The following is a 26,766-nucleotide window of genomic DNA, read 5'->3' on the forward strand; positions in this document are numbered from 1 at the left end:
TCCATATAGAGTAGTCATAAACTTGACTGTCACCTTGTTAGGGCCAAAGTGAAAGAAGCAAACAAGCTAAACAAAAAGAACAGACTCAGTTACAAAATTAACAAAACCATATCTCTTCTGGGACAAAAGAACTCTTTCAAAGTCTAATTCCAGATTAGAGGAAAATGTTTTTATCTTGTGGGATACCACAGAGAGGTTACCATGTAATGTAATGAACAAAATGCTCCATGGCACCTAGAGCACGACTTAGGATATGATCTGGGTAGAGTCCCTGTGGGTCTGTATTAATGGAGAAAAGAAGTTCAGAACAGTAGGAACTGTATGCCTGTATTTTTATCCCTCCAGCCAGCTGCAATGCCTATTGATTCATTTAGCTAAGCTTTTGTAAAAATATTGATAAGCACTTGGGGTGGAACTCTCTATGATGCTAGATAAATATAAGCCATTTACCTCAACAAAAGCCTAAGTAGGGTTTATAATCATGAAATCTGAAGAGTTCTTATAACCATCACAACAAATAGCCAACATTTATGACACGCTTCATATTGGTTAGATTTTTGTGCACTTAATGGGTGTAGTCTCCTTAACCTATCACAGAGGACCTTTGAGGTAGGTTTGATTACTTTTCCCACTGTACAGATAAATTCCCTGAAACTTTGAGAAGTTAAGTAATTTCCACAAAGACACAATAGTGGAGGTTTAATTTTAATCTACGTCTACCAGCCACCAGCAGTTGGAGTTTCCTCTGTTACATTGCCTCTTAGGAGGCAAACCTAATTAAAAACCCAACCCATCTTTTCTTGGGAGTAAACTGAGCATGCAAAACCAGAAATTCTCATCACATGGTAATTTTAACTCAACTCATCCACACAGACAAATGGGTAATTGAGAAGATGGCTGCTGTAATAATTTTAGTGTAAATAAATAAATAAATAAAAAGCTAAATCAACCATGAGTAAATACCTGTCCCAGCTATAAAACTATCAGTAAACACCTTACACTACAGTTTTTCATAATGCAATTTCTAGTTTAAACTAATTGAAGATGTATATACAGGTAACTGGATAAGGTAATGCTCTAAATTGAAATTTAGAGCATCTACCAAAAATAACTTGGTTCAAGAATAAGTAAGTTAAGCGAACCAGTTGTTTATTGACACCCTTAGTTTGTGATTTTAAAATAATGCTATCGGCATAGGAAAAAAATTCAGTTAAACAAACCTTTCAGCATTTATTCTAAGAAGGTTATTTAGATAAACTGTTTTGTATTGGACATTAATTAGTATGTGGTACTATACTAAAATATGTTACATAAAATGTTTGTATTAGCTATATTAACGTATTTCTTTAGAAGTTTTCTGTTTTTAAAACTTTTTCTAAAGGTGACATAATTAAATAGACATTAACAGGAGTATGTTAGAGAGCATTCAAAGTGGAACAATACAGCCTTAAATTAAAATGTAATTTTTATTCAATAATTGTAATTATCATCCAAATTTATTAACATATTTTTCACTTTTTAGAAGACCAATCAAAGCCAGTTTTCTGTTTTGAGAATGCTCGACATAATCAGATACTGTTTTGCTTCATACTTGATTGTACCATTTGCATTTTAAATATGTATATTGCTACCAAGAAGTCAGATTCAGGGCAATTTTTGGGATTGATTTTTAATTCTTTTTTTGTTTGTGTGTGTGTGTGTGTATATATATATATATATATATATATATACACATACACTATTGATATAACCTAGTTGTACATATTTTTGGGATATATGTGATATTTGGATTAATATATATATAATGTGTAATGATAAATCAGCATAATTGGAATATCCATCAACTCCAATATTTTTCTTTGTATCTGACCATTACAATTCTTCTTATCTAGCTGTTTTGAAATATACAATAAATTATTTTTAACTATAAATTCCCTACCGTACTGTTGAATACTATAACTTAGTTATTTTCTCTATCTGTATTTTTGTATCCATTAACCATCTTATCATTATCCCCATCTTTCTTCCCCTCTCAGCCTCTGGTAAGCACCATTCTACTCTCTACATTAACCATCTTATCATTATCCCCATCTTTCTTCCCCTCTCAGCCTCTGGTAAGCACCATTCTACTCTCTACCTCCATGAGATCCATTTTTTAGCTCCCACATATGAATGAGAATATGTGATATTTCTTCTTTGCCTGGCTTATTCCACTTTACATAATAACCTTCAGTTTCGTCCATGTTTCTGCAAGTGACAGGATTTTGTTCTTTTTTTATGGCTAAATAATATTTGATTGTATATATGTACTGTATTTGCTTTATCCACTCATCTGTTGATAAACATTTTGGTTGATTCCATATCTTGGCTACTGTGAATAGTGCTGTGATAAACATAGGCATGCAGATACCTCTTCAATATATTGATTTTCTTTCTTTTGGATGTATACCTAGCAGTGGGATTACTGAATCATGTTATAGTTCTATTTTTAGTTTTCTGAGGAACCTCCATACTGTTTTCCATAATGGCTGTACTATTTTACATTCCCCCCAAGAATGTATAAATGTTCCTCCTTCTCCATATCCTTATCAGCATTTGTTACTTTTTGTTTGTTTTTTGATAATAGCAATTACAGTTGGGATGAGATAATATTTCATTGTGATTTTGATTTTCATTGCCTTGATGATTAGTGATGTCAAGCATTTTTTCATATGCCTATTGGCTCTTCGTATATCTTCTTTTGAGAATTGTCTATTCAGATCCTTGGCCCATTTTTAAATTGGATTAATTGGTTTTTATCTGTTGAGTTCCTTATATATTCTGGTTATTAATCTCTTGTTGATTGGATAGTTTGCAAATATTTTCTCTTATTCTATAGGTTGTCTCTTCACTTTGTCAATTGTTTCATTTGCTGTGTAAAAGCTTTTCTGCCTAATGTAATCCATTTGCCTATTTTTGCTTTCATTGGAAAATTTATATTTCTTTGGAGTCTTACAAAATCTTTGCCCACACTAATGTCCTGAAGTCTTTTCCCAATATTTTCTACTAGTAGTTTTACAGTTTTATGTCTTATGTTTAAGCTTTTAATCCATTTTGAGTGGATTTTTGTACACAGAAAAAGATGGGACTCTATTTTTATTTTTCTGAATATGGATATCCAGTTTCTTATCATAATACATTAAAAGATTGTCCTTTCCCCAGTGTATGTTCTTCACATCTTGGTCAAAAATGATTGGCTGTAAGAGTGTGGATTTATTTTGGGGTTTTCTCTTCTGTTACATTGGTGTACGTGTCTGTTTTTATGATCATATCATGTTTTTTCCAAAAAAGCAAATTTTCTGTTTCTTGATTTTTTGTGTTTTCTTTTTGGTCAAAGTTTTGCTTATATCTGCTCTGATATTTATATTTTATTTCATATGGCTAATAGTCATGGATTGGGTTGTGTCTTTTCTTCTAAATTATTGAGTAGGCTGAGCACTTAATGAACCTTCATGTACTTAAGTTCTTTACTAACTAGTTTTCCTGATTCTACTCAGCCTAGTCTCAACACAGCAACCAGTGTGCCTCCTTTAAATGTAAGGTAGATCATATTACTTTAATATTTAAAACCAGCAACAGATTCTTATCTCACTCAGAACAAAAAACAATGCTCTTACAATCCTAAAAGTCCCCACGTGATCTGCTCGGGCCACACACTACTACATCAGGACATTGCACAAGCAGTTAGCAATTATCTTTTCTTAGAACACTCATTCCTAGAATAGCCACAGCACACATTGTTCCCTAAAGTTTTTGCTCAAATATCAAAGTCTCAGTGATACTTATTCTGAACACTTTTACCAATTTTATCAATCCATTATCTGTCACTTGTCTTGTTCAATTTGAATGTAAATTCTTTGACATCAAAGACTGTATTTTGTTCACTGATGTATTCCATGTGTCTGGAATGGCATCTGGCCCAGGATAGGCATTGAATAAACATCTGTTGAAGGAATGAATAAATGAAAATTTTCCTACTTAACACTTCCCTGAGTGAGTTTTGCTATAATTTTATGAAAAGCCCTGAATCCAACTTAATTTTTTACATTTTTAAACTAGAAAATATAGATTTATATGAAGACTTTTTTATCACAAAGTTGGGGAGAGGAAATAGGGAGTTAAAGAGATTTTTTTAAAATATAACTATATTGTTCTTTTATTCCCATTATAAAGAAATTTAAGCAATATAATATATGAAGAAGAAAGTTATAAAAGGTAAACTCAAAATCATACCATCCAGCTCTAAGCATTATTAACATTATATAAACATCACTATGGACATCTTTCTTGATGTGTGTGTACGATACAAATATTATGGGTTAGATAAACATCATTGCAAATCTCTTTTTCTTTGTGTGTGGGGGGGTATATGTATATATGTGAGGAAATTTATATACATATAGGTAATGAATATAGATGTAGAAAATACTTACTATATAGATATAGATGATAAATGAAAAGATAGATTTTTATAAAATGTGTTCTCAATTAAAAGGTATTAAATTTAGTTTTACTTACATTTATAAGAGAAAGATACAGAAGCAGTTAAGATTAGGCTATATCTCTTTTTATCATAAGATATACTTTGTCCCAAAAGATCTTTAAAAGTTTAACAAAAAAATGCTCAAAGTGTAGATATTATTGCATGTTTTAAATGACATAATTTGTTTTTAGACTTCTTTTATTCATGATTCCCTGCTACCATGAAAGAATTGGTACAGTTATATTTTATTCCACATCTAATTTTTTTAGTGAAATGATTCTGCAGTATTGCACTGAAAAATAGAAAAGAACCCAAGCGCAATAGATATGTTTCTTCGCTGTAGGATCGCACACAATTAATCTATGCATATATGAAGGATTTCCTTGGAACATGTCAAATCAATGCCAAAATGCACTGGAGAAGGCATAAATTGTTAGACCAAAGTATTGGGACAGAGAGCCATCTATTGCATTGTATTTAACTATGTACTCCTGTTTGCGTTTTGATTTGTAAACTGATTATACTAGTGAGAAGTATACTTTCCTATTCCACAAATTAATTAAAGGCCTTGAATGAATTTGAGACAAGGAAGAAGCTTATTAATGGAAATATTTAAGTCAAATTAATAAAAATAATATTCCTTTTGTAGAATAGTTACTATGTGCTAGGAACTGTGTAAAAGCTTTATTTCATTGAATGCACATTCAACCCCATGTGGTACATTATTTCCTTGTTTTCTATTTAAGGAAACAGATGGCCAGATGTGATGCTCATGCCTGTAATCCCAGCATTTGAAAGGCCGAGGCGGGCGGATCACTTGAGGTCAGGAATTTGAGACCAGCCTGACCAACATGGTGAAACACTGTCTCTACTAAAAAATGCAAAAATTAGCCAGGTGTGGTGGTGCATGCCTGTAATCCAGGCGTGAGACAGGAGAATCCCATGAACCCGGGAGGTGGGGGTTGCAGTGAGCCGAGATTGCCCCATTGCACTCCAGCCTGGGCACAGAATGAGACTCCATCTCAACAAGCAAACAAACAAACCTGAGACTTTCAGAGCTTAAGATTACTTGTCTAAGGTTATGCAATTGAAAAGCAAAGGAAATTAAAATTGAAGCCAGACCTCTGTGCTCCTCAACATTATATCATTATTGTTTGTGCCTCCTACGAAATATCAAGAGTATAATATGGTTTGACTCCTAGGCCTCTTTTATTTTTGTTAAATGAGCATAAATCTCTCAGGAAAAAAAATCTGAAAAACACAGTCCAAATGATGTTAGACTAGTCTGTGTCTCTCAGTACATCCATTATCTTCAGGTTCCCGGGTGTTTTTCTTTCCCCCCCCTTTGGAGATAAAATCTTGCTCTGTCGCCCAGGCTGGAGTCACTGCAATCTCCACCTCCTGGGTTCAAGCGATTCTTCTGTCTCATCTCCCAACTAGCTGGAATTGCAGGCATTCAACTATTAACTGATATTTGCCAAATGAATTTGCTCCTCCTCCTTTTTTACACATCATCTTTTCTTTAGTCTACTTCAAGGATATCATCAGAAAAGAAATTGCGAAGCCGAGCGACCAGTGGGCATGGAGTGGTGACAGAAAAGGAAAAGAATGAATAGTACTTCAATAAGACAGAATTCAACAGTGCTGGGTTACAAACATTTAAAAACAAGCAAGCAAACAAACGTTTCACTATGATTGATAGTGTCTCCTGGCATGCACTGGTAGAGCCATTTCCTCCAAAGTTTAGTAACCTCATTGTTCTAGTAACAAGGACAAACCAAGCACATACCAGACTCTTAAGGCAATATACTTTCAGTAGAGCAAGAAATATGTCAATTGTGGCATTAGAAGTAAAAGTTATTTTCTGATGTATCAAAGGACTTTAGAATATATTGCCCTTCTCCCCCCAAAAAACCCTCAAAATATGGACTCAGAAAAGAGCATTTAGTCTATAAATTTTAGAATATTTATCATATATAGTAATTAAAATTATTTAAATTTAAACATCTATAAATATTGAATTATATGCTCTTAATCTTTATATACTTGGGTTAATAATATAAAGTTTTTAATAAGGAATGGGACATTTGGGAAATGGTAATAATTCATACTTTCAATTAAAATCCAGTGATGAGATGGGAAAATTACTTATTGATTAACATTGTCTCTGCTTTTTAAATCAGTAATTTATACCAGCTGGTATATGTTATTTTTATTCACCTAAATAGTGTCTGAGATTTGCATGCCATATTTTTATCTTAATGTGGTAATCCTGCCATTGCAAAATATCTCCACATTCTCCCATTGTTGTGATTCTGTAAGGATGTTTATACCTTTGGCAAAACAGGCATCCTAGTCCTGTTCTTAGCATATAGCTATGTGTCATGTGTCACAGACTCTAGTGAGATGTAATTTATGACACCAACCATGTGAAGTCAAGGGTTCTAAGACCCCATGCCTCTTATAAAGCATAGACAGCTTTATTTGTACAGCATATTTGGCATTTCTCATGTAAAAGCTCAAATGGTATCATAAATTCAAAAAGCCTAAAGTTAAATAGGACATGGTTGGTGACCTTTTCTACCTTATTCAGCTTCAGCTTCTAGCATCATTGGGAGCTAAATGCTGAAAAAATATAGAGAATGTTTTTCAAGGGTTTATATTCAGTAAACATTAACAAAAACTAGGCTGTCATCATTTTTCATTTACTAAATGTCTTTTCAAGTTGAGAGTAATTTTTTTCTCCCAGAAAGCCCATTGGACTGTCATGTTTGTACTTTGATTTATAGGATCTTGGATCGCTATGTTCAGGAACAAATTCCTGGTGCCAAGGTTGTAGTGGAGTCCATTGGAGCTCGCCGGCATGGAGATGCCTTTTCCCTAGAAGATTACACCAAATGTGACTTGACTGTCTATGCAATTGACCCCCAAACCAACAGAGCCATCGATAGAAATGAGCTTTTTAAGTAAGTGCTTTTTGTTATCTGTAACAGCTCTTTGGTTACAATAGCAACCATAGATGATTCTGATTTGAGGCTATAAGTACTTAAAGTTTAAAACCCACCAAATAGTTACTGAAAGTGAAGTGTAAGCAAAGAACCTGAAACAACACCTAGGATTCTCATGCCTTAAAGTTTTCAGGTCTAAGTGTGGGCTACAGTGACTTCAGAGGGCCCATTTTCTTTATGGGCATCAGATGACCTGTTTTACTTAAGAACAAGGAACAGCTCCTTGAAATCAGCTGCTGCCAGCTCCTCACTCTTGCTCAAGGGCACTGGCTATTAATGAGGAAAGCGCAGATTCTTAAAGTGGAAGTTTTTCTGCAATGATTTTCATATGCTTGCATTTTAAGAAGAAATCCACCTTTCTTACAGGTCTACTAAATCAGCAAAAATCAGTATCTATTTTTTTCTTTAACTTACAGGTGGAGAGCAGGTGGGATAATCATTCCCATTTAAGTTCATGCTCTATGTGAAATTTCATCCTAGCAGGAACTTAAATATTTGAGTTATAAATCCTAAAAATAAATAAAGTGCAGAATCTTAAACAAAATCCTGCTACTTACTTTCTTTGGATGTTATTTGAGCACACTTAAATACTTAAAAAAAAAAAATTAACAGAATTTTCTTTACTCTAGTGACACCTAGTGTCCAACTGGGTCTTGGACTGAAATTCTATCTAAATGAAACATTTTTAGTTAAAAATATATATTGATATACAATCATAATAGTTTATATGTGCCTGTATATACAGTCATGCCAAACTCTATATGTGAAACATCATAATTTAGTTTTTCTTTGTCTATACTTTTTAAACAGCATATAAATATATCCATATACACATTACAAATATATCTATATTGTGTATGTAAATTTATTTATTTTGTAAATATTTATTCAATTTTTATTCAAATTAATAAATTCTGAATTTAGTTTTATTTTAAATGTGTTCATCAACAAACTTTCATCACTTCTATTTTGGCAATAATAAAATAATGATTTAATATCAGCTAAAATTTTTTAAAAGCCATAATTATTTAACATGTTACTCATCAATTTTTTTTTTTTTTTTTTTTTTTTTGAGACGGAGACTCACTCTGTGCCCCAGGCTGGAGTGCAGTGGCGCAATCTCGCTCACTGCAAGCTCCACCTCCCGGGTTCACGCCATTCTCCTGCTTCAGCCTCCCGAGAAGCTAGGACTACAGGCGCCCGCCACCACGCCCAGCTAATTTTTTGTATTTTTAGTAGAGACGGGGTTTTATCGTGTTAGCCAAGATGGTCTCGATCTCCTTACCTCGTGATCCGCCCGCCTTGGCATCCCAAAGTGCTGGGATTAACAGGCGTGAGCCACCGCGCCCGTCCTCATCAATTCATTTTTAATAGATATTTGGGCCATGTGCAAAACAGGATGCTAATTGTGGAGGAAATATAGATGAATGAAGTAATAGCTCGCACTCTGATTTTATAGTCACCACCAAAATGAAGCAACATTTAGATCTACCAAGCCAATTTTTTGTAAGTTTTATTAAAAACTTTAGGAATAAACTTCCAAAGTAATTCATATATATTCTTTTGATTGTCAGAAAATTAACACATTTCTTTTTTATGTGAATCTACCTGCATTCTGTGTTTTTTGCATACATTAGTTTTGCTTTTAAATTTCACGATTGATTGAGTTTAGGGTGTTTTTACCTGAATATAAAAATATGTATTATATTTGGGCTAACTTTAAAGAGTAAAATAATGGTGATTAGAATTTGAACTTAACTAGCAAACCTTCTAGAGATTAAATATTTGGGGGAAAAAAAGCCATTTGGGTTTCAACTGACACCATGAAATACAAGATGAACATTTTTAATTCTAAATAAGTTTTTCCAAACCTAAATTATATTATGGACAGTAAACATCTAAATTCAATAAAATAACTATCATAGCCAGCAGGCAAGGAAAAAACAGAATATATATAAATCATAAAATAAATTTTTGGCCGGGCGCGGTAGCTCACGCCTGTAATCCCAGCACCTTGGGAGGCCGAGGTGGGTGGATCACGAGGTCAGGAAATTGAGACCATCCTGGCTAAGACGGTGAAACCCCGTCTCTACTAAAAATACAAAAAATTAGCCGGGCATGGTAGCGGGTGCCTGTAGTCCCAGCTACTCCAGAGGCTGAGGCAGGAGAATGGCGTGAACCCAGGAGGCGGAGCATGCAGTGAGCGAGATCATGCCACTGCACTCCAGCCTGGGCAACAGAGCAAGACTCTGCCTCTAAATAAATAAATAAATAAATAAATAAATAAATAAATAAATAAAAATATATTTTATATTGAAGAAAAGATAGAATAGCCATGAAATATGAAATTTTTGCCTTCTCAGTCTTCACCTTGAAGTATTATAGTAACCTTAGAGTCACTGGTCTATTTGAAACTCTAGAATTGTTTCTTGAAAGATTTTATAATAAAATTGTATACACATACATATACATGTGTGTGTGTGTGTGTGTGTGTGTGTGTGTGTGTGTGTGTGTTCCAAGGCTGATAATGCCAATGCCCAAGTATTGGTATCTGTTCTGTAGTTGTGAGAGTTATTGGTTATTTAGTTTTTAACACTGCATAAATGTACTAGAACATTAAGATGCCGGTCCAGGTCAATGGAAGTGTTCTTTCAATTTCCTTTAACCTTAAAATCTAAGCTTCTGAGGATGTTGGAATGCTCAGGCCAAAGGATTAGAAATCATCATAAAAATAATTTGTCCTAGGAATTTACTTTGATTTGAAAAAATATATTTTGACAATCAAAAATAAAAAAGCTCATAAATGCATAGAGAGGACTGGAATGACTTTTAGTGACATGTTAATAACTTATTTTGTTTGGCCAGCTTATCGGTATTTTAATTTTTTTTATTTTTGGTTACCTGAATTGCTTAGATTTTCTGCAATAATTATATATTATGCTTATCCTGCTTTTTTTATCCTTGTAGTTCTCAACTCTTTGGAGCTGCATTTTTTTGTGAGTTTGAGTTTTTTGCTTTTTTATTTCTGGAATATTCTCAGACATTTTTTCTAATATTTCTTATGCCCATTTTCTCTTTATTCCTTTTCTGGGATTCCAATTACAATTTGATGTTTCTCATAATTTTGTTCTGTTCTGACTCTGCTCCCTCCCCCCCACATATACACACACAGTTTTTTCTTTGTATTTTAGTGTGAATAATATTTACTGCCCTATTTTTGAATTCACTGATTGATCTGTGTTAGCCTATTGATGAGCTCACTGAAGAAATTCTTCATCTTGTTATCTTTTTAGAAAGCTATTTCTAGCATTTCTATTAGATTATTTCTTATTTCCACCACTCTACTGAATTTCTCCATCGCTTCAGGCATGTTTGTGCTTTCTGCTATTTTGCAATGTATTAATCAGAGTTGAATCAAAGTTCCTGTCTGATAGTTCCAATATCTGGGTTATCTCTATCTGGCTCTGTTACTTCATTTCTTGAAAATGGTTGTTTTATATTTTGTAGGCTTTTTGTGTCCTACTTGATTGAATGCCAGACATGGTGTGGAAGAACAGTAAGGAGTGAGGTAAATAGAGTTTATGCCTGTAAATGGACATTACAGGCATTTACTCTGTTGAGTAAAGCTATTCAGGAATTATCTGGATTTTGCTGTTGCAATTATTACTTCCACTGTGCAAAAAGCTTCAACCCCTGCTATTGGTAGAATGGTGTCAACTCATTCTTAGAATAGAGGCTGCGTGCTGTAGGGTTTTCTCAGTCTTCTTACTCAGTCCTCAGCTCCCAGTGCTCTCTATATGCTTGTGCCACAGAAGAGGTTTCTGTCCACACTCTGATCTGTCCCACAGTGTTAGACTGCTCCTCCTTGCTGCTGGGTTCCACTCATAAGGAAGAGGTGGGGCATGGAATAGGGGTTCCTCTGTTCTCCTTGTACAGCCTGCATGTGTAAGCCCTGGTATGGGCTTTCTCAAGTAAGTTTTTTACCCCCCCTTTCTTACTGCATCATGGCAGCCATCCTCTGCTTCACATTTACAGGGGGTCTTGGGTGCAAGAGAATTTTCTGCCCCTTCTCAATCCATAGTAGACCTCTACTTTGTATTGGTGCAAGATCTTAGGCCTGAGAGGACTTCCTGCTCCTCCCCCAGGGGTAGGGGATTTTTGCTTATACCTCTTTTCCAGAAGCAGTAGACCTTTGCCTGAGCACCAGAGATGGGCACACTTACTCCTCCTCCCTCTAATACTTACTTATGGCCCTTGTTTCATATGAGATAAAGGTCTGGGGAATTGCATAAGGGTTGCTGCCTGTGCACCAGCCTTAGCTGATTTGTTCCTATTCGTACACCATGAAGGAATATTCTCTTGTGTCCTGCCTTGTCCCCCAATCTATCTTACAGAAATCTGTGCAAAGAAGTTTTTGAATGAGGGGAGACTCCCCTTGTGTTTGTGAGTGTCTATAATTCTAACCTTATTTATTACAATTTTAGCTGTTTTGTTTTGTTTCGTTTTTTTGTAGAGACATGGTCTCACTTTATTGCCCAGGCTGCTGTCAAACTCCTGAGCTCAAGTAATCATCCCACCTTGGCCTCCCAATGTGTTGAGATTATAGGCATGAGCCACCGTGCCCAGCCTATGGCAGCCACTTTTAACCTGTTCTCCCAAAGGTGAAACAATGGATGGTCGCATCTCACCTTGAAATTATCCTAATTGTCACTCAATGGAATTTGTTTTTTTCTGCTCACATTGTGACTTCAGCTCAAGGAAATTTATAATTTTAGTATAACCTGGCACTTTTTTGTCATTTTGTTGTTGCTGTTAATAGCCATATTCTCTTGTGGCTTTCTGCATTCTACACAAAACGGAACACATTACTTTAAAATATAGTTTAATTAAAATTTAAAAATAAGCAAATACATTTTAGCTTATTTATCTGTCTTATATCCAGCCTGTTTAAAAACAGTATGTCCAAATAGTAAGAGAAAGATAGAGAAGGCAGAAAAAGACTTTATACACTGCCTTTAAACCACAATGTTTAAAAACACACTTAGACCTTAAATGGTATCTGATTGATTACCAAGCTCTGATAAAGCATCTTTCAATGTTCTAAGTTAAAAAAAATACATATAAATTCAAAATACTGAAAATCCAAATCAATGGAATACTAATTATTAGAATCTAGTTAAACAGTTAGTTATAGAACTCTGAAAAGAAAATAGTTGATGATCTAACCATGATTTGCTTGATTAAGCAGAACAATCTTATAGTGTAATGAATGTAGGTAGATATGTTAACCACTGCCTACTCTGTAAGCCTAAATTGTGTACCTACAAAGGAAATAGGCAGTTGTCCCTCTACTGTATAGAGTACAATCTCCTGCTCACCTTTTACTTATTTCTACATTCATATATACATTGCAGTATCAAAATCATCATCGTCAAGGTAATCAGTCATGAAGGTGAGATGCAGGGTAGATGGTTGATTATATATTATATGCTGAATAACACAACATTAGGCCCCATATCCATCAATGGAGGCAGAAATACATGTTTGCATGTGCTTGAGAAAATAATAAGACATGACATTGGTTTAGCAACTTATCTCATCTCAGGATAACATAGCAGTAATCAATTCATGTTGGCTACATCCTGGGAAGGGACCTGTATACCCTGTCCTTAGAATTACAAAAGGTTTGCATATAGTAACTGAGTACACTGTAGGGGAAAATGACGAGGAAAAAAAAAAAAACACGTTTCTGTGTTGATGCTGGATTTGGGCAAATCTATCTCTTTTTTAGGATAAGTAAGCAGTGGAAAAACGGGATCAGCAATAAATACTAAAAAACAAAATAAATATGGAAAATCAGGAAATAACAACCTGATGACCCAGAGGGAGAATATATAACTCTGGAAATTTTCTCCTACAGAAACCATTGGAAAACAGTTTAACATTTTTAGTAGAAAACAGAATGGTATGGATTGGTGAAATGGTGTGTGTGTTTTACACGGCCTGAATCCTTCTCCTGTTTCTGGTAAAAGAATTCAACTTTCTCTTGTGAGAATTGACTCTTTCCTACACGGTGGTAGTCTTTATCTAAAGTGCCTTCCCCTCAGTCCAACTGGAGTATAGTAGTTAACCCTCTTCTGTGATTTTGCTTTCTTCAGTTTCAGTTACCAATAGTACAATACAATAAGATATTGACAGAGACAGACAGAGAGAAACCACATTTGCATAACATTTATTACACTATAGTTCTATAATTGTTCTATTTTGTTATTAGTTATTGTTGTTAATATCTTACTATGCCTAATTTATAAATTAAATTTTATCTCCTAAAATCAATTGAGCACCTGGATTCAACCTTTCCTGAAATGAGAACGCATGTGAAAATTAAACTGACAACATGAAGCGTATCCATTGAAAATTTATGCAATATTAAGAAAAAGGAAAAAAGATATAAATAATAAAAGAGATCAAAATATATTTATAGGACGATTAAAATACAACCTGATAATGACAATTATTTCTGAGGTTAAAATTGTAGTATTTATAACAGAAGCAAAAAATCGAAAAAAGAATTAAAGAGTTTATTATATTACAGGCAAAAATCAATGAAAAGGTAGCCATGTTTCTTTGAATAGTATCCGAATATGTTTAAAAATCACTGAAACAGAAATAAAAATATCTTACTCATAAAGGAACAAAAATTAGGTAAGCCCTGCATATCTCATTTGCATGATAAAATGACAAAAGGCAATGGAACCAATTTCGCTGTTTTGTAAGGGATAATGTTATGACTCAAGAATTTTTACCCAGACAAGTTGTTTTAAATACACAAAGTGAAGAAAGATAGTCTAGATCAGGTGTGGTTTCAAAAGTGATCCATCCTTCTAGTAAAAAATTGTTTATGACGTCACATTGATAAGTGAAAATAAGTATCTAAGTAATAGGGCTGCTGTAGTGTAAAAAGACTAACAAATCTTAGAGAGTTTGGATATGAAATCCAGGAATCCAATAGAATTTTGATCTGTCAGCTGAACTCCACATTGTAGGGGTATATTCTTCCCTTAAATTAATGATCCTCTTCTGGATCTGATTCTTCCTAGTTCTAATAATATAGTTCCTGTGAAGCAATCTTTGATCTATGCATCATTTAGGATCTCTTCCTTTATCTAATAAACAATTAAAACAAAAAGTTTCACTATTCTATTTCTAGTAATCATAAAAATGGCTAAATTTTTATTTTCTTTTAACGTGTAACAATGAGCTTGGAAAATTGCTATAAAAAGTACATTTTTAATCTATAAAAGAATATCTGTTTAAAAAAAGCAAAAAAGCATTCTAATTGCCACATGTGTGATATGAATTAGTTTATGAGTTACATATGTGATGGAATTCATATGTGATACCAGGCACTTCTATTTTTAAGCAATGAACAGTGTGTTAACGCGATTTAAAATCAGCATGGTCACTCTGAATATTAAAATTAAATGTCTCAAAAGGGCATAAAATAGACTGAAAAAAGTACACAAGCATGGCATTGATTATATTTTGATAGTGAAATTTAGGGCCATTTTAATTTTTTCTTTTGCATTTTTTTGTGTTTTCTGTATTTTTCAACATAAGCACTTTATATATGCAATATACTCAAGTATATAAAGTATTTAATATCACCCCTCCAAAAAAATATTAGACTTAAATATACCAAGATGTTAGAAGTGATTATGACTGTCTGTAGATCGTGGAACTATGAGTAATTGTGTTTTTCTTGAACTATTTTTGTTTTCCAATATTCTATAGTAAGACGTTTGACCTTTATGGTGTTGTTGTATTAAGAACACAGTTGTTGCATCAATATGTAGAGCTTATAAGGGACTGTTCAAAAGTTCCCAAGGAATTTTTTTTAAAAAATCACCTGCTAATTACAATATTAAATACATAACAGATTTTTTCAATCTCATAAGATGATTAGGAATCATTATTCCTTGATTCTCTTCCAAAATTCAAGACTCATAGTTGGAATTGCATTATTTAGAGGAAGGAAATACATTGACTTTCACTTCCTGTCATTCTTACAACACTGATATACTACCTGCATCATTTATTTAGTCTTTTTTTCCTAGGCAGAAAGGCCTTTTAAATGTCTTCACCCTTTGACCATAAAACATTCTTTTGGTTTGAAACTTGAGAATGTTTACTTTTCAGATGGCGTTATGGCAAACAAATACAGAGTTTGAGTCTGAAAACCGTTTGGTGCCGCAGATTTGTTTTTATAACTGTATAGCTTTTTGGCCTGCAATAAATCAGTATTGTAATATTTGATCTTTACAGGGTTATTCCAAGGACCCAGGGAGATAAAATGCATAAATACAATGTTAGACTATGGTATATAATTTAGGATATTGTATTTTATTCCATCTAAAATTTTGTTAAATTATTCTGACACAGTAATATTAAGCTTAATGATATTGATAATTAGATTTTTTAAGTCTATAAGCAGATCAAGAGCTGTGTTTTTAAGTACTTTTGATATTTCTACACAGATGTGTAATTACTCTTCTTTATTGTTTATGCTTTTTATATATGCTTTTCTTATTATTCATGAGACTTCTGACTCAGCTTGTGTTTCAATTAGAGAAAATATTAAAAGATCTTACAAAAAGATTTTATTTTTAAAATGCTCTTTCTCTGCTAGCATCATTAATTTTACTATTTATCTAACAATAAAGATTTTTGGATGGCAAACTGCTTGATATCAATAAAGACTTTCAGCCGTATTATGGGGAAGGAGGACGCATTCTGGAGATCCGGACTCCAGAGGCAGTGACCAGCATTAAAAAGAGAGGAGAAAGTCTAGGATACACAGAAGGGGCCTTGTTGGCTCTGGCCTTCATCATCATCCTCTGCTGCATTCCTGCCATCTTGGTGGTTTTGGTCAGCTACAGACAGTAAGTATTCAAGGATGGTAAACCTGGATAGTTCCTCAGAAGTCATTGCAGAAAACCATCTCTGGTAACACGGCTTTGCGTTGTAAAATATTGATGGTGCAACTACTCTGAGATTGCTTTATCTATCTCGTACCAAATGATTTTCTTCAAAAAGAAAACAGTACAAACTCCCAGTACATTTTTCACTGATGGCCCAATATTCCTGTGATTCTAATTCAGTCTCTTTCAATAGAAATATCACCTTAGTTCCTGTGGCTTTGTTTATGCTCTTCTTTTGTTTAAGAGCCAACTCGGGAGAGAAGGTAACAGGTATCCCGGGGTAAAGGCGATGGAATGTCATATGCAGATACCCACTCTGCCCAGCTCCAAAGGAAGGTCAATAACTTCGCGACATTGTCATGATAGGTTTTTATCCAAACTGTTAAATTTGCCTTTGTGCAAATGATCACAGTGTTAGCAAAAGCATTGTAAAATCATAGCCTATAAGATGTAATCTTCTATGTGGTTTCTTCCTTCCTGGGTGCTTTGCCAGAGTTTTTAGTGTAATATTTGACAGCATGTTCTGGCTGTGCAGGCTCTTAATTTTTCTGGTTCCTGCAGTCAAGCGCATCCATTGACAATATCCATATTTTAAAATTGTATTTAACTTATCTACAGTAGTCAAGTAATTATTATCACTAATTTAAACATCCATATTTGAAGTAGGTTGGTAATATATTCTTTGACCCTAGGTCTGGGGAAGCTTTGTGATAGAGAGCCGCACATTTTAAGTATATTTCTATTGACAATGTCTTGAAAAAATTGGGAAGCTGATTAAGAAGAGAAGTAGCCCTGAGTGTGCCAGAAAAAGAAAATAAATAGCAGACAGGAATAATAAATCATGTAAATTACTTTATGTAATAAACAATAAGAAATAATGGTGGAACTGCTATTCATCATTTAAACTACCTACAGAGGAAATATTTATTAAAATAGTTCTTATGTATTCTTTACTTTTTTTTTTTTTTCCCTCGAGACGGAGTCTGGCTCTGTCTCCCAGGCTGGAGTGCGGTGATGTGATCTCAGCTCACTGCAACCTCTGCCTCCGAGGTTCAAGCGATTCTCCTGCGTCAGCCTCCTGAGTAGCTGGGATTACAGGCATGCGCCACGACACCTGGCTAATTTGTGTATTTTTAGTAGAGACGGGGTTTCACCATGTTGGTCAGGCTGGTCGCAAACTGCTAACTTCGTGATCCTCCCACCTCGGCCTCCCAAAGTGCTGGGATTACAGGCGTGAGCCACCGCGCCCAGCCAATAGTCCTTATGTATTCTTAAACTGTCATCTTTGTTCTCAAATACTTAAAATTTTCTCGTGAATTGAATAAGGTAACGTAATTCCAACCTGAAAATCCAAAAGTATGCTCTGCATGAACTTTGCTATGAATGGAAACTAAAAAGCAAACATGAAAAAAGGTATCATGAATTTGTTACCCAGAAGTAGGACCTTCCAATTCTAGCTTCGTTTTCAAAGCTAGAATTGGGGCCAAGAGTATAACTAGGGCTTGCTGCATGACTCCATTACTTTAATATTTTTCAAGCAGGTCATTACTTCTCGAGTAATTCCAACCCGAAACTACAGAAATATTTTCTGCCTCAAAAGCAATGTGAAGTTGCAAATATAGCATTAAGGTTGATATGCTGGAGCTTAATTTATCCTTAACCAATCAATTGATATGCCAAATCTAAAGCTGATGAACAAAATTAATACTGAACAAATTGTTTTAAATTATTAAGCCATCAACCCATTATTAATTATAATGTTAAATCCATTCCATATTACCAGTTATCCTTTTACACTTAACTATTTTCCAAAGGAGCTTTATTATATCCTGCTAGCAATAAAATCAGTGAGAAAAATTCTTATATTTGGCACAGTATGCAATGATAAAAACTGAAGCGCTCTGGATGTTGTACGTGGTAGTCTGAAATGCAACAAATGCTTGAGATGTTTAATATTTAAATAATTTATAGATGCATTATTTAATTCTCCTTTAGTTTGATAATCAGCTCAATACCAGATGAATTTAGTTACTGCTTTTTATAGATTAACATAATTAAACAAAATGAGTTTTTCTCTGCTCACATAGCAAAGTAAAATTCTAATATTTAAAGACCTAACATTTGTACCTTGATATTTGCTTGCACATAAGGTAAGAATGAATAGCTATTCTTTTATATAATGATATGCCTTTGAACTTTTCTATGAATGGGAACTAAAAAGCAAATATGTAAAAACTGTCATAAATTTATTACCCAAGAGTAGGACCTTCCAATTCTAGCTTCAGCTTCAAAGTGAAGCCAAGAGTATAATCAGGGCTTGCTAGCTCATTCCATTCCTGTAATATTCTTCAAGCAGGGTAAACCAAGAAGCCAATTATAAAGATTAGGTCATCTTTAATATTCCATTTTTCCACTAGAGTTGAAATTCTCATATTTACATTTTAATCCAGTTTTCTTATTCCATGTAGTTCATTTCTTTATTTTTCTGTAATGGATATTTTAATGGCTTGAATGACTCTAACGGTAACAATACTATTTTCACCTTTCGAATTGATATACTTAGTTTTCTTAGTCTGTCATTAACTCTGTCATTATGAATTTAACATATAAATTATTCATGATTTAGAATAAATCAGATGTTAAAATGTTATTAATGCAATAGTTCTAATGTAGCTTTCTATTTTTCTTACTCATTGCTTTCCCAAACAGGTTTAAAGTGTAAGTATAATTAACATTTTACACATCCTTTTCACGTAATAGGAAAAGAGAAACCCGAGATTATATCAGTCAGGTCACCCTGCTCAGAACCACGTATTATTCCCTTGTTTTGTGTTTGTAATAGTTTATTTCTTGGTTTGATATATATAGAATTGAGCTGATTTTAGACAATTGGACATAACTTGCATAAATGTGAAAAAGATAGTTTGCCTATAGCTTCCATCCTGTAACATCTTGGTTTTGAGGAAGAAATTAATCAGTGTCCAGGAAATCCAAAAACAAACAGCAGTGTAGCTGTAACGTGAGAATCACAGGCATTCCTAGGAATTTTTTTTTTTTTTTTTTTTTTGAGACGGAGTTTTTGCTCTTGTTGGCCAGGCTGGAGTGCAATGGCATGATCTGGGCTCACTGCAACCTCCGCCTCCCGGGTTCAAGCAATTCTCCTGCCTCAGCCTCCCCAGTAGTTGGGATTACAGTCATGAGCCACCGTGCCCGGCCTAGGCATTCCTAGGAATCTTAAAGGATATGCAAGCTAACCAAATTTCCCTTGTACATGTGTGTACAGCCTCTGTGAAATAACATCAAAAATGTTTCAAATCATTTCAAATAAAATAACTTTAAAAAAGACAAATAATAAAGAAAAATTATCTATCTTTAATATGCCTCATCTTATGAAAGAGATTCATTAAACAACTACCAATTATCCATCCCATTTTAATTAAAATTTTGCTTTCTCTCTTTAATATTATCATTTAATTTAATTTGCAAATATGTCTGCTGAATTCTACCCCTTATTCAAGAGATAACTATTTTCAAGAACAAAGCAGGGATTATATGCAAATGATACCCTGTGGGGATGCTTTTGTAATTATATCTGTTTATAAATTGATATGTTTGTGTCAAGTAATTTTAGTGGGTTCCCCTGATAACTGGGCCTCATTATTAAAAGGTAGCTTATTGATAAGCATTATGATTTCTAAAAGGAGTTTTACAAGCCATCCTTATTTTATCCAAGACGTCAAGCTGAGTGCATAAAGACTGCACGAATTCAGGCCGCATTACCCGCAGCTAAACCAGCAGCGCCGGCCCCTGCACCAGTGGTAGCGCCCCCGCCGCCGCCACCGCCTCCACCAGGTGCGCATCTCTATGAAGAACTTGGAGACAGCTCAATGTAAGTAGACCGTTCAGGAACTCTGAGAAGTAGTTGGGTTTTACTGAATTCTGTGTGGTGAGTATTTAATTTCAATCTGATGTGGAATTGCCTACATGGACTATTTTATTCTATTATTTTCAACAGAAAATTTGTTAAGACGGAAATCTAAGAAAAGTTAAGTTAAAAAATAATAGCCAAAACCAAACAAGAAATTAAAGAAAGCTAAGAGAAAAGCAGAATTCAACTTCAGGAGACAATTGCACATTTATAGCTTGAGTATAATATTTAATATCTCAATCCTCAGGGTCATGCATTTTTACATATATAATGTATATGTATATATGTATAAATATACAAATAGATTCTGAAAAATATATTTTGCATAGGAGACGAGAGAAATAAAGCACAATCATAAAATAGTAATCCTGATTAGGTATCCACACCGATCCCTATTTGGTAATCAAAACCAAATTCTATGGTTTAAAATCGTAGTATTTTCTGAGATGCTATTTTTAGGACGTTATATGATATAGAAATTAAAATCTCAATGAAAATACAGAATTTCTGTATTAAATTCCCAACTACTCAGAAAATACTTTTTTCACTTTATTACTCTCAGACTGCTGTGATTACTGCATATTTCTCCTGCACGATTTGAAACTTGTAGTCAATTTAAAAATCATACATTTTTGAAAGACACTGGTAACTGTTAAAAGACCTCACAGCTGCTTGTATAATGATGCTACCCTCATAACTGGATTCCTTATGGTGATGTTCAGTTTGTCAGTATTTTAAAAATTCAAGAATAACTGCTTTTGGACATGATATGTGAAACAACCAAGAATATTTTACAATTTTGAATATGACTATTAAATCCAGAAAACCTTTTATTAACTGGAATTTGATGGAGTAGAAGGACTATAACATGTTCTTACATGTGACGTCCGTAGCAGTTACTAGTAGAAATAAAAAAGCCTCAAAAATCATGAAATTGATCTGGTAATGGAAAAACCGGTTTCAAACAAATGTATTCAGGTTACTTACCATATTAATAGTGTTATACAAGGTTTTGTTTAGGATAGTCGTATTAATGTTAAAATTGATCTTAATGCTATTATTTTAACACAAAATCTGAATTTATAATAGGTTAAAGCATGACATTCTATTTCAAAAATAATGACATAATACACGGTTCATGCTTTAGATATATACTTCCACCTTTTTTTGTAAGTTGAAAAATGATTGATTGTTTCTTTTGTAATTATTGGTGAATGTAGGAATTGAGCCAATATGATTTGATTCTATTTGATTATGTTAATGACCTCTCTCAAGCAAAGATCTTTAGAAACTAAAAACAAGGATTATGTGTAAAGTTAAGTGTGTTTATATATGAAATTAATGAATTATATATTCATTTTAAATTAATAAGAACAGGTATACTATAACATCATCTGGAATCAGTATAGTTTGATGATAGTAATTTTCAAATAGCAATACCTGTGATTATTTTTACTTGAACAATTGTAGTAGACTCAGTAGATTTTGCAATTGTAATATATGTATTCATTGAAATAGTTTAAGTTCTACATATTTAACTGTCTTATCTTTAGCAAAAGTTTAACCTATCTATTCAAGAACTTTTTACAGGAATTCTAAGCATAAGTTACTAGAAAATGAATTAGTTTTAAATGATTATTATCAAGTATTTATCTTAAAAAGAATAAAGTCAAAGATCATTTTGGAAAAACTACTTCACAAAGTAATAACTTCATATGAATGCTATAATTACTTTGTAATTGTCATCATAGTAGTTGTATATTTACTTTCTTCCAAACAAAATATATCTATTTTAAAAGTCAGTGTGCATTAACCAGTTTTACAGAGTTAGGACATAGAAGCAATTTTTAAACTCTCATTTAAAATTTTTATTTTAGGATTGGCATCATCCAGGTTTAATAGAAGTGAATTTTACCTATGTGTAGTAAACAGATTTTATTAGATATAATTTTCTGTGAAAAGACATTCAAATAATGTCATTTGATTTCATCTAATATATTATTAAATGTCATTCGTATGAATAATAACAAAATATAAAAACATGCCTTTTATGTTTTTGATATACGTACTAAGTGTTTAAAGCAAGTTCCTGCTCGTATTTTCAGAATTGTTTTAAATTAACTCTAGTAAAAACTTCTTTCTTTCTATCACATGTTTTCTGTTTCTCACCTGTGGATACATAGGCATAAGTAAGTAAATAATATCACTCTAATAGAAGAGCGTTAGAAAAATAGATACAATAGAATAGATTAAAATGCTGTTGTACTGTAAATACAGTGATCTTCATCTTTTGCCACAGACTCACTTACTTTTAAAAGGAAAGTTTTGTCTTCCACACCCAATTTCCTTTTGATGGCATGAGCTTAAAATATGTGTTCACTGTGATGGTACCTGTGCCTACTGAAAGGAGTTTCAAAATTATCCTTGTTTTTAATTGTTTTAAATTAGTTTTTAAAAATTCTTAAATTTTAAGAACTTAAAAAATTCTTAAATTTTAAGAACTTATTTAAAATTTACAAATCTATAAATAGAAACCTATTTATAGATTTTTTTAGTCAAAGTGATGTGATATTGTTATAGCCATTGGGTGCTTTTCCAAGAGAAATCAAACCACGAACAAATGTATACAAAAACAACCAGTATATAATATCAATCCCAGTTGTTCGTGCCATATTTGAAAAATACTTTTCAAGATTCGAAGAGTAAAAGTGTTTGCACTCTGTTTAGTCCAAATTGTCTGCATTTTCTTTGTTGTTCAAGTAGGCTTGATGCTCCAGGTCTACCCGTGTGAATTGTTTCTTACAGTTCGTATCTTTGCCAAAAGACACATTAACAACTAACTGTGGCTTTATTATTTTGTTGCCTAACCTATCACCCTAATTTTTCAATATGGCTAGTTAATTTCTATTCAGAGTATTTCTTTTTTATTTCATTCCTGCTAAGTGGGTAAATATTAAGCAGTAACTAAAATAAATATTATTCTGTTTTGGCTTGAGAGTAAAACCTAATGAGAGACTATTCAGAACCACCTATCAATCGGCCAACATTCCTGGGAGAAGGGTCCAAATGCTTTCCTTAGAGCCATTTAATTTGTGATCTTTGATGTATGCAACTTTATTTATGACTCACAGCTACCTATGATTCGGTTTCCATGCATAAGTAAGCCTTTCAGTGATATCAAAAAGTGATTGATTTTTTATAGCATCAATCTTTTTTTTAAGGTTTTAATTAAAATTTGATCCAGATCAGTCTAAGAAATTACTGATAACGTCTTTTCTGGTTGGTACTATTTATAAGGTTTTAAAACAATTTTTCCTGATTGATTGGTATTATGTATAAGGTTTTAAAACTAATTAAGCATAAAATTTAAACAGAAGAAAAACTCTGTCACAATTCTAGCGTACATTCAATTTCTCAATTGTGATTTTTGAACTCTGTGAGACAAACTTCCATCTGTCCTTGGTGATTTTAATTCTCTTAATTTGGAGAACTGGATATTCCACATGATGGCTCAGAGAGGAGATTGATTACTTTTGGCTCTAGGACAGAAGTACTGACATGAGAGATAAGGGACAGGTACTGAATCAGATACAGCTGAGAATCTTCTATGCGTAACAGGCAGCCCTGAGCATCCTCAGGCAAGGAAAAGATAAGAAGTTGGTAGCTTCGATGGTGTTCTGCAATGGGAAGAACTGTGATTTGTGCACAAGGGAACTGTTACGTGTGGACATGGATGCTTTGCTGTATCACACTAGCTGAAAAAAACAAAAACAAAAAATACTCTTCCAAAATAATCTAGAGATGAGTACTTTTTTTTTTTTTCATTTACATTTCTCATTCTACTCAGAACTCTAAGGTTTTTCTGCCCTGCCTTTCTTTCTAAGACCAGGGAATTAAAATAATGTCTTGCTTTAGTAGGTTAGTGTTGTTTGGCCTTTGATGTTTTTAAGTATTTATTTAATAGTAATGAGAGCCATAAAAACATCTTTCTCATGAAAGCTGTGTCACAACTTGTTTCCTTACATTTCATTATCTTCTTTTCTTTCAAGTCTTTTCCTTCTCTACCATTTTCAACAAAGCAGGGGAAATAACTCAGTCTCAGAAGACAGGAAACATCAACAAGTTGTGATGCCCTTTTCTTCCAATACTATTGAGGCTCACAAGTCAGCTCATGTAGACGGATCACTTAAGAGCAACAAACTGAAGTCTGCAAGAAAATTCACATTTCTATCTGATGAGGATGACTTAAGTGCCCATAATCCCCTTTGTAAGGAAAACATAAGTCAAGTATCAACAAATTCAGACATTTCACTGAGAACAGATTTTGTAGACACGTTTTTACCCAAAATACAAGCCAAGAGTAAGTCTCTGAGGGGCCCAAGAGAAAAGATTCAGAGGCTGTGGAGTCAGTCAGTCAGCTTACCCAGGAGGCTGATGAGGAAAGTTCCAAATAGACCAGAGATCATAGATCTGCAGCAGTGGCAAGGCACCAGGCAGAAAGCTGAAAATGAAAACACTGGAATCCGTACAAACAAAAGAGGTAGCAGCAATCCATTGCTTACAACTGAAGAGGCAAATTTGACAGAGAAAGAGGAAATAAGGCAAGGTGAAACACTGATTATAAAAGGAGCAGAACAGTTGAAATCTCTCTCTTCAGACTCTTCATTTTGCTTTCCCAGGCCTCACTTCTCATTCTCCACTTTGCCAACTGTTTCAAGAACTGTGGAACTCAAATCAGAACCTAATGTCATCACTTCTCCTGCTGAGTGTTCCTTGGAACTTTCTCCTTCAAGGCCTTGTGTTTTAAATTCTTCACTCTCCAGGAGAGAGACACCAATTTGTATGTTAGCTGTTGAAACCGAAAGAAATATTTTTGAAAATTTTGCCCATCCACCAAACATCTCTCCTTCTGCCTGTCCCCCTCCTCTTCCTCCTCCTATTTCTCCTCCTTCTCCTCCTCCTGCTCCTGCTCCTCTTGCTCCTCCTCCTGACATTTCTCCTTTTTCTCTTTTTTGTCCTCCTCCGTCTCCTCCTTCTATCCCTCTTCCTCTTCCTCCTTCTACATTTTTTCCACTTTCCGTTTCAACTTCCGGTCCCCCAACTCCACCTCTTCTACCTCCATTTCCAACTCTTCCTCCACCACCTCCTTCTATTCCTTGCCCCCCACCTCCTTCAGCTTCATTTCTGTCCACAGAGTGTGTCTGTATAACAGGTGTTAAATGCACGACCAACACGATGCCTGCCGAGAAAATTAAGTCCTCTATGACACAGCTATCAACGACAGTGTGTAAAACAGACCCTCAGAGAGAACCAAAAGGCATCCTCAGACATGTTAGAAACTTAGCAGAACTTGAAAAATCAGTAGCTAACATGTACAGTCAAATAGAAAAAAACTATCTACGCACAAATGTTTCGGAACTTCAAACTATGTGCCCTTCAGAAGTAACAAATATGGAAATCACATCTGAACAAAACAAGGAGAATTTGAACAGTATTGTCGAGGGAACTGAAAAACAATCTCACAGTCAATCTACTTCACTGTAATGTTGCTTGTCTTATTTTAGTCGGGCAAACCTCTTGTTGATCATAGTCTTCAAGTTGAACATCAAATTTGAACGTCAAAGAAGATTCTATTATTTTACCCCAAATTCAATGAAATGCAGTTTTTTCTCATTTTTAATTTAAAAAGATATTAACCTCATCACTACTAACTCATATAATAGATTTACCTTAATTTTTAAACTACAAAGTAGCATAATTTGTTCTACATTTATTTGAACAGTAAGTAATTTTAATCTCTTTTTTAGTGGGAATATGTGGGCATGAAAGTTAGTTAGATACCCAACTTAAACCAAAGGCATGTCCATCATGTGGATGCAGTAACTAACATTTACATTTAGTTTTTGATCGTAGTTTTATATGAATGTTCCAAGAAAAAAGCAGACTGTTACAAATAAGTTAAAACTGATATGATAGGTTCTGTTTTTTCTTGAAGCCTATGTATTTGGTAAGAAGAAATACTACCAAAGTAAAATATAATGTACCTAGATTGTAGGAGATGACAGACATAAGGTATTTCAAAATAAATCTCAGGTGCTATAACATGTAGTCATCTGTTTTCTGATAAGAACATCTTTTACTCTGACTTGCTTTTATCTTAGTAGTATGCTTATGGATTTGATAAATCTTATACTTTTTCAATTGCTGTCTTATTCTCTTTATTTCTCATTGTGCTTTCCCTTCCCTTCTTTATAATGAAAATAAATCTTGAGTTGTTGACTTTTGTAAGGCATTTCATTGTTCCAACAGATGTTTAAAGTGCTGTTT

The 26,766-nt window shown here is 33.8% G+C and overlaps 1 protein-coding gene across 4 annotated transcripts in view; it reads left to right on the forward strand.

The window, feature by feature from the left end:
• Nucleotides 1-26,766, forward strand: part of PCDH15 (protocadherin related 15) — a 1,016,126-nt gene that overhangs the window by 974,538 nt on the left and 14,822 nt on the right. For all 4 annotated transcript variants that reach the window (XM_063669967.1, XM_063669968.1, XM_054435813.2 and 1 more), the window contains exons 29-31: nucleotides 7,312-7,488; nucleotides 16,254-16,472; nucleotides 20,245-20,400. In XM_063669967.1, the coding sequence (XP_063526037.1) occupies nucleotides 7,312-7,488; nucleotides 16,254-16,472; nucleotides 20,245-20,400 (552 nt within the window). The remainder of the gene's footprint in view (nucleotides 1-7,311; nucleotides 7,489-16,253; nucleotides 16,473-20,244; nucleotides 20,401-26,766) is intronic.

This window comes from Pongo pygmaeus, chromosome 8, assembly GCF_028885625.2.
Source record: "Pongo pygmaeus isolate AG05252 chromosome 8, NHGRI_mPonPyg2-v2.0_pri, whole genome shotgun sequence".
Classification (NCBI taxonomy): Eukaryota; Metazoa; Chordata; class Mammalia; order Primates; family Hominidae; genus Pongo; species Pongo pygmaeus.